The sequence below is a fragment of the Acanthochromis polyacanthus genome, chromosome 20 (assembly GCF_021347895.1).
Source record: "Acanthochromis polyacanthus isolate Apoly-LR-REF ecotype Palm Island chromosome 20, KAUST_Apoly_ChrSc, whole genome shotgun sequence".
NCBI classification, from domain to species: Eukaryota; Metazoa; Chordata; class Actinopteri; family Pomacentridae; genus Acanthochromis; species Acanthochromis polyacanthus.
Genome location: NC_067132.1, coordinates 30878543 through 30890818, shown reverse-complemented (window position 1 = coordinate 30890818; position 12276 = coordinate 30878543). Strand labels below are relative to the sequence as shown.

Genomic DNA, 12276 nt, shown 5'->3' with positions numbered 1-12276 from the left:
ACCAACATAAAATGTGTGTATTCAATTAATAGAACACAAATATTTTTGAAATACAGGCTATAAAATAATTTTTAAAAATGTAATTAAAGTTGGAAAAATGTTAAGAATTTAATTTGTAAAACTTTTCAATTTTTTAAAAAATTTCTCAAATTGATCGCAGAAAAGTGTCAGTATTTTAATTTATTTTTTGGCATCTCAATCTCAAATATAAAATGTGAAATTAAGACCTAAAACCCTTTAAACTTTATTAATAATAATAATTTTCTGAACAGTGTTTTAGAGGACGAAAAGTTTCCCTCTGTTGTAAACTAACAGATTAACAATATTACTAAAATATTCATTATTATTATATGTTAAATATTCTAAATATCTTTATTCCAGTACATTTATTTGGTCATTCTACAGATTTAATCTAACTATACAAAAAATAATTAAGAAATAAATTATAAAAACACTGTTTATTATAACTATTTCTGTATTAAGTTAATATTTGCAGATTATATATATATATATATATATATATATATATATATATATTATATTTGCTGACTTCTTTGAAAAATGCGTTTATTTTTCACGAAAAGTAAAAAACCAGCAAATAAATAATGAAGAACCAGAACAGGAAGTGAATTCCTTAAGCTAAAACTACAAACAGGAAGTGAATTCCTGCAGTTAAACTACAAACAGGAAGTGAAGCAGAGTCTCCTCCTGATGACTCAGGTGTTCTCCTGAAACACTGAGTCAGCACCGACATGACGACAAATGAAAAGACTCGAACACTCGCCTGGTCAAACAGCGACGTCACAAACTAAAGTCTGACTCAACTGAAGATCTGAAGACTAAACCGGTCCAAACCAGAGACCAGACGCAAAATGTCTACAAAGAGACAAATAACTACAAAAAGATGCAAAACGACCACAAAACTACGACAAAAAGATGCAAAATCACAACAAAGAGACACAAAACAATTATGAGACAAAAATCAACTGAAACAACAAAGAGATGCAAACTGATGACAAAGAGCTGCAAAACACCAACAGAGACACAGAATCACAAAAAAGACTCACTAGACAACACAATAGCACAAATGTACAACAAAGGGATGTAAACAAACAACAAAAGCACCTAAAATATGCAAAACTACAACAAAACCATGTAAGCAGACATCAAAAAGACAAAAAAATGAAATGATGCAAAATGACAACAATGTGCCAAACAACAAAAAAGAGACACAAACCGACTACAAAAGAGATGAAAAACACATAAGAAGATGAGAAACAACAACAAAGACATGCAGACCGACTACAAAACTGACCAGAAACAGCTAAGAAGATAAGAAACCACAACAAAACACCAAAAACATCTGAAAAAAAGATGTAAAACTACAACTAAGAGATGTAAACTGAATACAGAAGAGATGAAAAACACCCCAAGAAGATGAGAAACTACAACTAAAAGATGCAAAACTACAACAGAGACACAAAAATCAACTAAAACAGCGACAAAAAGATCCTGAACTGGCAGAAAGTGGCTAAAAGGAATCACCAAACTCCTCAAAGCAGCGACTGAACCACCAGATGTCTGAGTATTCTGTGCATTTCAACGACCCCCACCCATTCTCACAACGACCATCGTTGAGTGGTCAGATGAGTATCGGTCGTTGGAATAATAGTCCTGGACACACCTCAGAGGTTTAAAAGCTGAGGCAACACCAACCACCACCAGAACTGAAGAAGCCTCTGGGATGAGAGGTGAAACGTCTTCAAGGAACTTTCTTCAAGTCCAGTGGATTGATTTAAACTACTTTGGGTGAACCACCAGATGTTGCTTCAAACCTCCACAGCTTTCTGTCCTTTAACGTCCTCAAACTTCCTGTCTTTTATTATGAAAGTCTGCAGCCGTCAAACGGGGAGGAAGGCGTCGACCGTTTGGTCGCTGGTGGAGGTGAGACTCTCTCATCCTCATCATCCTAATCCTCCCCCACCGCAGGAAACTGGTCTGACTGTGAATCATCATCAGGAAGTTCTCATCAGTTCCACCAAAATAAAACACTGTCCACCTCCAGATGTTTGTTTTTCAAACTCACAAACTCCAAATATTCACCTTAAGGCAGAAAATTTGCTCCCAGACACTAAAACTGGAGACTTCTGGACGTTTTTTCAACTGTTTTCTTCAAAAAAGACGATTGCTGTTTCCACTGAAGCTTCACTGAGTCACTAAACAACAAAAATGATTAAAAAGTAAATACAATATTTAAATAAATAAAATAAAAATTATGGACTATTTTTAATTGTATTTATATCATTTTTTGTACTTTTATAAATTATTAAATATCAAAAAATGAATAAGAAAAACATAAGAAACTAAAAGAAGACCATAAATAATAATAATAATAATAATAATAAATTAAATAACAATTTTTAAACACTATTTACTAATTTTTTATTTTGAAATTGGTTAAATATCAAAAATAAATTAGAAAAAATAAGAAACTATAAAAAACAACTAAATTTAAAAATAAAAATAAGGACAGTTACTAATTATGACATCTATTTCTAAAACAGGTTGCAGAACAAAAGCAAAGTAAAAAAAATTACATCTATTTTTTATAATAAAAAGACTTTAAAAATACTACTGATTCCATTTTCTCACATTTCTTGAATATATAATAATATATTAAAAAATCAAATAAATATATATATACTTACATAGAATTTATTTATTATCTCTATTATATATTTAATATAAAACACGTAAAATGTTTTATATTGAAAATATTTTACATAAAATACAATTTAAAAATCATAAATATAAGTATTAAATATTATTGAAGTGGAATATAAAAATTAGCAAATATATATTTTTAATTAATTAATTAATTTGAAAATGAATTAAAAAACCTAAAACCTAAAAAAGTCCACATTATTCAAGAAAATAATTTTTATGTTAAAATGAGGACAGAAAAGCAGGAAATCTTCTTTAAACCACTAAAATCTGCAATATTTAAGCTACAGAAGTTTGTTTTAAACGGAATCTTTTTGTTTTAAAATGCTTGTTTTTGGTGAATTTTTAGGCAAGTTTAAGCTCAGATTTGGTTAATTTTCCCGACAGAACAGTGAGACGCAGATGAGTCGTTCAAGGACCGTCGGAAAATAGAAAATCTGAGGATTTTTTTCTGTTTTTACAGTTTGTGGTTCTGATAAAAGGTGGAAATTTTTTTTCTCCCAAATATAAGAAGAACGGTCGTCACCTGATTGAAACTGTGTGTGTGTGTGTGTGTGTGTGTGTGTGTGTGTGTGTGTGTGTGTGTGTGTGTGTGTGTGTGTGTGTGTGTGTGTGTGTGGAGTCTTGGAGGACGACAGCTTTTAATCAGCTGCTTCACTTCGGTCCTCGTGGACACAAAAGGTCCCACTGAGACTCCCCATTAACACACACACACACACACACTAATTAACACACATTAGTGACAGTGATGTCGTTAACGAGGTGTCAGACGGAGGTTTGAAACCATCAGTTCACTTTTTAAACTGGCTTTTAAACTCGCTCTTTGCTTGTTTTTACTGTTTTTCTTCAGATTTTGTAGATTTTTGTCTGAATTCTGTGAAGCACCAATAAAACAAACAGCCACGCATTTACAGACACACTTTAAGATATTTAGAAGTAAAACTAATTTATTTTAATTATTTCTAGTGTTTTCTAAAACAAACTTTTTAGTGAATATTTATTAACCAGATTTATACGCAATTTAATACAGAAATTAAGTTCATGATTTAAGTTTATACGCAAATAGTTAATATTTTATTGCTATATCTAATTTATAATTTATTTAAAAACATTTACCTCTATTTTAGAAGATATTGTTTACAAAATAAATATTAATATAAATAATAATCTGAAATTTTAATAGTTAAAAAATATCACAAATCTTAATATTTAATTTAAATATTTAATTAGCAATATTTATTGAAATGTAATTATTAAAAAATATTTTTAAAGATCACATTTTTTCAGTATTAATAATAAAATATATATAATATATGTATGTGCATTTAAGCTAATTAAACATAAAAAATAAAACAATATATTTGATCACATGCAGTTTATTTTTGTCATTATTTGAACTGATAATTTAACAGAAAATGTAATGAAAAATGTGAAATAATTCAACAACAAATATGCAAAATATTTCTTAGAAATATTAAGGTTTTTTTTGCTGAATTATTCCTTAAAACCAGCGAGTCCACTGAGATTATTTTTCATTTATTAATTATTAATAAAAATATTTTTTAAATATATGTCTCTTTCTACAGTGACAGGGTTTGGATCTCAAAATAATAATTAACAAGAAAAAAATAGAATAAAATAAATATTTTCCCTGCAGAAGAGAGAACAGACGATGACTGATCAATAATCAATCAATGAATCGATCAGAGCAAAGTGAAGCCGATGAGCTGAAGTCAGACGGTCGCTTTCTCTCCACCTGTTTGTGTGTGTGTGTGTGTGTGTGTGTGTGTGTGACAGAGAACACAACACGTTCTTTGTGTGAACAGAAACATCCACTACATCATCGACCGTCAGCATTTTAAAAAACCCGAAGAAGAAACACGAAGAGACGGTGGTCAGGAGGAGACAGGAAGTGAGACGAGAAGAGGAGAAGAAGAAAGAGGAGGAGGACAAAAAGGAGAAGAAAATGAGGAAAAGCAGAAGGTGAAAGAGGACAAGATGAAGGAGAAGAAGAAACAGGAGGAGAAAACGAAGAAGAAAAACAAAAAAGATGATGGATAGAAAGAAAAACATGAAGGAAAAGAAGAAGAAAGACAAGGAGGACAAGAAAGAGGAGGAGGAGGAGAAGGAGGAGATGTCAAAGAAGAAACATTAGACAAGAAGAGAAGGAGGACAAAAAAGAAAAACAAAAAGAAGATGATGGATAAAAAGGAGAAGAAGAAAAAGAGGGAGAAGAAAACCCTCCTCCTCCTCGTCTCCATTTTAACTCCTCCTCAGATTTAAACTCAGCTGGAGGAGATGATCTGCTGTCGCCGGCAGCTCGGCCTCAGTGTAGAATTTCGTAATGGAATGCTAACTGCTCATCCGGATCTCTGCTCCTCCTCCTGATGAAGAGGAGGACCAACCACAGCCAGCTCTCATCACAAAGACACCAAAACCTCTCAGAAAAGTCCCCAAAACGACAAAAAGCTGCACTTTAAAGCCACCAAAGCAGCAGAAAGTCTGCTGGAGCAAAATACCCAAGAAAAAAGCACAGAGAAAGACTCACCAGGCCACGAAAAAAACACCCTGAAGATGCAAAAACAGCGGCGGAAAGTCACGATGAACCTGCTACAGATGCATCAAAGCGAGAAAAAAGAGAAACAAACAGACTTTAAACTGCACAAATACAGATTATCCTGCAGCATGTTGGAAGATTTCTGCTTTAAACTCACTTAAATCAAAGCAAAAAAAACTCAAATGAGCAAAAAAAATGTATAAAGTTGAGCTAAAAGGATCATAAAGTGCAACAAAGTCATGTTAAACTGCTTTTTATTGCATTTTGTTTTGTTTTTATGCATAAAAGTGACTCCAGAGTGAGTAAGTCTAAAAAACTGACTTTAAGCTGCACAAATATACTTTATCCTGCACTATGTTGGAGTATTTCTGCCGAAAACGCACCTAAATGAACACAAATAACCCAAAATGAGCAATAAACAGACATTAAGTTGAGATTAAACTGGTGTTTAATGCACTTCTACACAGAATTAATTCAACTTCAAGGCAGAAATTCAGCTACAGATGCAAAAATATTGCAAATTAATGCAAAAACAAGCAAAAAAGTTCAAGAAAATGACATTAAACTGCATCAAATTGGTGTTTAATGAACCTTTAAGCAGAATAAAGTCACTTTTAAAGCATAAATGAAGCTGCAGATGTGGAAATGTGGCTCCACAGAGGTAAAAGTGAGAAAAACTGCTTCAATTAATGCAAAAAAACACATTAAACTGAGCTCTAAAGCCAGAATAACGAACCAGAAACAATCAAAAAACACGTTAAGAGGAGATAAAAGAGGAATAAATCTATGGAAAAGTCAGATTTAATGAGTTTCATGTTTAATAAATCCATTTTGGACGCAGAAATGCACAATAAATGTTCTAAAAATGAAGCAAAAAACGTTCTGAAAGGACCAGAAACACCTGCAGGAGGACAGAGGGGAAATATGAAGCAACAGGAGGTGAAAATGAAACTACAGTGAGCGAAAATGAAGCTACAGTAAGGAAATATGAAACTATAATACAGAAAAATAAGGACAAAGAAAGGAAAAATGAGACTAGAGTGAGGAAATGTGAGGATACAGTGAAGAAAAACTGAACTACAGTGAGACAAAACAAGGCCGAATGGGGGGAAAATGAGCGTACAGTGAGGAAATATGAACCTAGTGAGTGAAAACGAGGAGACAGTGAGGAAAAAATAAAGCTAAAGGAGAAGAAAAATGAGTCCACAATATGAAATATAAAGCTACAGTGAGGAAAAATGAGGAAAAATGAAGCTAAAGGTGGGAAAATGAGCATACGGTGAGGGAAAATGAAAGCACAGTGAGGAAAACCAGCCGACAGTGAAGACAAATGAGCGTACGGTGAGGAAAAATACGGCCAAAGGTGGGAAAATGGGACCGCAATAAATGCAAATGAAGAAATACAAGGCCATAAAGAGGAAATACAAAGCTACAGTAAGAATAAATGAGACTACAATGAGGAAAGGGAGGCCAAAGGAAGGGAAATGAGCCTACAGTGAACAAAAACAAGGACAAACAGAGTAAAATGAGACTTTGATGTGTTTATATGAAACTCAAGTGATGGAAAGTGAAGCTGAACTAGTAAACTCACTATGAACTCCAATAACCTCACTTTAAGGTCACTTTAACTCATTTCTGGAGGATAATATGAGTCAGAATGTGTGAGAAAAGTACAGTAGAGTCCCCTGAGGGCAGACACTGACGGGGTTTATTGATGATTGACCTGTTATTGATCGATTTGTTGACGTGTAAACGGCTAAAATGGAGGTTTGGTGCTTCAGATGGAGGATAAAGGAGGCTCAGACACGGACACAGGAGGCCTCAGCCCGGTCAATCATTCACCGGGAACAGCCTCCCGGTGCACCGAACGCAGCTCGGTGGACTTTTATGTTTTTTTTATTGTTTTTTTTTTTTTTTTTACAGCAGCATCCTCCGCCGACGGAGAAAAAAAACACACCGACGACGAAGCTAACGGCTATGCTAGCTGCTAGAAAAGTTGTCAAAGTCGACGTTTAACGGCCGGAGGCGGATTAAAAACGGAGAAAAGTGTCGAGTTAACGATTAAAATGGAAGTTAAAGATGTCTAGTGAGAGAAACGGAGCAGCGGAGGAGGAAGAGGAGGAGGAGGAGAAGGAAGAAGAGGAGGAAGGAGGAGGAGGAGGTGGATGCAACAGGCGTCACGTCGATGCTGCTGCTGCGGGCTGCAGCCGGAGACGAGGGGAAAGAGTCGGAAAACTTCGGCGAAAAGTGTACGAACAGCGGATAAAAGCGGCCCGGACGGAGCGGCCCGGTGCTGCGGGCCTCCGCGGCTCCGCCACCCGCCGCTCCGTTAATGAGCTGCGGCCGTTTGGCTGCTAAAACCCCCCGGACAAGGTCACCGCGGCGGCGTCCAGCTAGCGGCAGTTAGCACGGATGCTAACGGAAGCGACGGCCGTTTCAAAATAAAACGAGCATCCCTCCTCCTCAGCATAACTTCTTACAAAAATGTACAAAACTTTGAACCTGTGTTGTCAGAAACTATCATGTACATCAAATTAAACAATATTTCTGACATTTAAAGGGGATTTATGTCCAAACTACACCAAAATTAATGCATAAAGCCTGAAAACAAGCAAAAACACAAATCAAAATGCTCCATAAAGCCTTGTAGTTTGGATTTATGCTGCTGTAGACTTAAAATACAATATAATATCCTCAAAATAATGTAAAGAACCCAAAACTTGCAAAAAAATAACACACATGAAGTCAAGCTAAACGGGTTGTTGTTGCAGGAAAGCTTCTAAAACACAATAAAGATACATCGTAAAACTGCTAAAGACTGATAAAAAACACTAATAAATACAATTTTATACACTTAAATTAACAGAAAGAACCCAAAACAAGCAAAAAAAACACATTCAGTCGAGCTGAAAGCATCATAAAGCAAAAAGAAGCTTCTAAAACATGAGACATGCTAATTAAAGCCCCGGAGTTCAGATTTACGCTGCTGTAATCACCAATAAACACAATAGATGACACTTTAACAAAAGACACCAAAACACGAACATCCAGTTGACCGACAACGGTCATAAAGTGAAAAGAAGATTCTAAGAATGGATAAAGATGCACACAGAGTATATGTGTTTTACTTAACGGCACAAAAACGTCGTTATAAGCGATGAAATATAGAATAAAGCAGCAAGAACGCGTGGAGTTTGGATATCTGCACCTGTAGAGTCAGAAAACCTCTAAAAAATAAAACATAATCCACTTAAACGAACAGAAAGAACCCAAAACACAAAACAATAAACAGAAAAAAGCTTCAAAAACAGAATAAAGACGCATCACCAAGCCGTTAAACGTCCACAAATTAGGAGGAATTATGGAAATCAGCATCAATTTATGACCTTTCAGTAGGAATAAAGTCACTATAAACCTGCTATAGATGCTGGAAAGTCTAAAAACAGACATTTATCTGCAGTCTGCTGCTAGATTTCTGCTTCTAAAGCACTTAAATTAATGCAATAGTACAGAAAACATGAATTAATTAGAGGTAACGTGGAATAAAAACACAATTACCACCAGTAAAGTAATATTTGATGAACTTCTGATTCACAAATTCACAAAAAATGCAACAAAGACACTCTGAACTCAAAGGTTCAGCACAAAAACCCGAGATTTTTATGCAACCTTCAGACAATAAAGAAGCATCGTGGAGAAAAACAAAACAATCAAAGATTCTTATGAAGAAATGCAGCAAAAAACGCATTAAATAGAGAAACAAAGTCGCCTCATCGCCACCGGATCTCCAATAAAGTCACATTTAGAGGAAATCAAAGCTTTTCTGAGGCGGAAATTCACAAAACAAAGCGAGTTTCTGCACAAATATTAGAAAAAACATAAAACCAGCAACTAAAGCAGCTTTAAATCATCATTAAATTCAATAAAAACTACAATTAAATCTCTTTAAAGTGAAGTAAAACACAAACTGTGATTTAAAGCAGTTTAAATTCATCATAAAAGTATCAAAATAAAAACCCTAAATATCAGCAGCTGTTCTCATGATTGATCCTTTAAGTCATTTTTAAGAGAATAAAAGCAAAAATGTGAAGATTTTGAGGTTTTTAATGATTAAAACTGAACATTCTGCTTTTTTTAACCAAACGATGAATAAATTCACTGAGAAAATGATGATTATTGGTGAGAACAGTGGAAAAAGCTGCAGCTAATCGATCGGTTTTCTATTATTTTAACGATCAGTTTAAGGGATTTTTATGGAAGAAAATCCCTTAAACTGATGCTAAACTTGATATTTTTGATCTGATGGTACAGATTGCAGTTCTATTGATCAGTCTGAAGGATTTTTACAGAAAAAGTCTCTTAAAATGTGAATATTTTGTGTTTTTTCTTTGTTTGTGACGCAAAACTGAACATTTTCTGACATTTAATTGTCCAAACAACAAATTGAAACTTTAAATCTCCGTCAGCTGCAGGAAGGAAGTTCAGATTTTTCACTATTAACACATAAAACATCCAAATAATCACCAAAAAATGAGTTAGACTCACAAAATTAATTCACTGATTTTCAATTGTTTTGATGATTAGTTTTGCGATTTTTGTGGTTTTTTTACTTTTAATTGACCAAACAAGTATTTTAGAAACTCATCAAGTGACAAAACCTGCAGATATGATGTGAAAATCACAGAAAACATTCAAATACTCTGCCTAAAAAACAAGCTTTAGATGAATTTTCAACTATTTTGATGATTAATTTTGTCATTTTTTAAAGTAAAAAGTCAAACCTTTAAGATTACAGCTTAATAAAGGTGAATATTTTGTGTTTTTTTGACTAAACAAATGTTTTACAAACTGAAAAAGTGACAAAACATTTAAAAACTCACATAAAACATTCAAACAATCGCTCAGACCTGCAGCTGGATGATCAATCTGTTGGTTTTCAATTGTTTTGATGATTAATTGTGCGATTTTTGAAAGGAAACCATCAAAGTTCTCAATTGCAGTTCAATAAATCTTGAAGAAAATCTGCTTCAGATTACGTTTACACTATTCTGATGATGAATTGCGACATTTTTAAAGTTCAAAAGTCGTTATTTAGTGATTACAGTTTTCAAAATCTGAATATTTTGAGAGTTTTTTGACTGAACAACTAATTTACAAACTCACCAAGCGACAAAAATACTTATTATTATTTAAAAATCACATAAAACATCCAAACAACCCCTCAGATCTGCTCGCTAACGTTAAGAAGTCACCTTTAGAGCTGCATCTCCTCCCCAGCGGCTCTCTCCATCTCGCTGCGCAGCAACAGGTGGTTTTATTGTGAAAGAGCGCGGCCGGGGCGGCGGTGCTGGCTGCCGGTAGCTTGCCTGGTAGCGTCACACATGGCCACTAGCAAGCGAGGCTCCGACCAAAGTGCACCCGAGATATGGATGCTCGACTCCGGCGGCGAGCAGACTTTGAACCCCCCCTCTTCCTCCCTCCCTCCCCTCCGTCCCCCTCGCCCTCCCTGTAGGGGCAACAACTTACCCCACCAAAACTGCCCCCGAGGGGGGGGTAAAAGTTTCACCGAAAAGTGGACAAAAACACACACGAGAGCGACGCGCAACAGGCGGATAATTAGCCGAAGTGAATGAGGAAGAGGCTGAATTCCACCGCTTGGATGCGCATCAAACTAGGAAGCAGCGGGGGGAGAAAAACGAGGAGAAGTTTCAGCCCCGAAACACGGTTAAAAAAGCCCCGCAGAGGGCAGAAAGTTTGTGCGCAAACATCGACGGAAGAGACAGGAGGAAGAAAGAAAAAGACGCAGAACTTACGCTTCACTTTGTTGGGGTTGGGCTGCTTGCGCCGAGACATCGTGGCGAGGAGGATGATGATGATGATGGTGGTGGTGGGGGCGACGGCGGTGATGAAGATGAGGATGGTGGATGGCAAAAAGGAGATTTTTGAAAAAAAAAAGGAAAAAAGGGGGGAGAGAGAGAAGCTGCAAACTCGCTCCGGAGAGGAGAGGAATCAAAATGGCGTTTCCGAAGGGATGTGCAAACTTGGACAAACTTTACTCCGGCTTCTCCTCCCCTCCTCCTCCCTCCTCTCTCTCCTCCCTCCCTCCTCCTCCTCTCTCTCTGCGGCTCTTCCTCTCTTCTTCTTCCTCTCTCCTCTCGAATAAAACTCTAGGAAAGCTTCCGTCCGGAGGGGAACAAAACAATAATTTAAAGATGTGTTTTTGCGTCTTTTTGGTGTCTCGCTCCGGGACTCCAGCAGCTCCGTCCCCCCTCCGGTTCTCTCTCTCTCTGTCTCGGTGTCTCTCTCCCTCTAAACCTGATAAGTAAAGCTCATCACGTGTTGTCTCTCCAGTCTCCAAGGGGACGTGGCCACCAAGCATCTCTGTCTTTACGCACGGACACGCGTTCCTTCTGCGCTTTTACGCAGCAGCATCCCGTTCCTCCACCGCCTCCAACCCAACAATCCGCACTCTTTACGTATTTATCCACAACTTTTACGCACAAAACACGCACTTTAACCCCACACCACACTCATAATCCAACCACTTGTTGCTCATTTGTCCTCAACTTTGCCTGCAACTCGCCCCAAAGTCGCTCTTTTCTCGCTCCGCTGCGTAGAATTCCACATTCGGCAGCTCGTTTTATCGTTTTTGCGCCGACTTGAAGGTGTTGAAAGATAAGAAACCATCCGGCCACACTGCAGGAGCAGCCGCGGCGACTTATCGCGAGGTTTGAGTCGGGGAAGAAGCGGGAGGGGAAGGGTGAGTTCTCGCGGGATTTGGAGCGCAGGGAGAGGATGCCAACCGTCGGCCTGAGGGGGGTTGGTGGAGAAGAGCTGCTGTTCAGGAGGTGTTGGTGAAGCAATCAGAGGCTCACAGGCTTTGTTTACGTTCAAAGTCGAATCAGAAGTAAATTAATGACATCTTAGACTTCAAACACGACGTGAAAACCAAATAAACTAGACTTTAAACGGTAAAAGTCAAGTCAGAAGCACAG

General features: G+C 36.6%; 1 protein-coding gene across 2 annotated transcripts in view; it reads right to left on the bottom strand.

Moving 5' to 3' along the window:
* rreb1a (ras responsive element binding protein 1a) overlaps positions 1-12003 on the bottom strand; it is a 72934-nt gene extending 60931 nt beyond the window's left edge. For both annotated transcript variants that reach the window (XM_051940381.1, XM_051940380.1), the window contains exon 1: positions 11095-12003. Coding sequence is in view for 1 of the 2 variants with exons in the window: in XM_051940380.1 (XP_051796340.1) it covers positions 11095-11134 (40 nt within the window). In the remaining variant the exon portion in view is untranslated. The remainder of the gene's footprint in view (positions 1-11094) is intronic.
* Between the last annotated feature and the right edge of the window lie 273 nt (positions 12004-12276).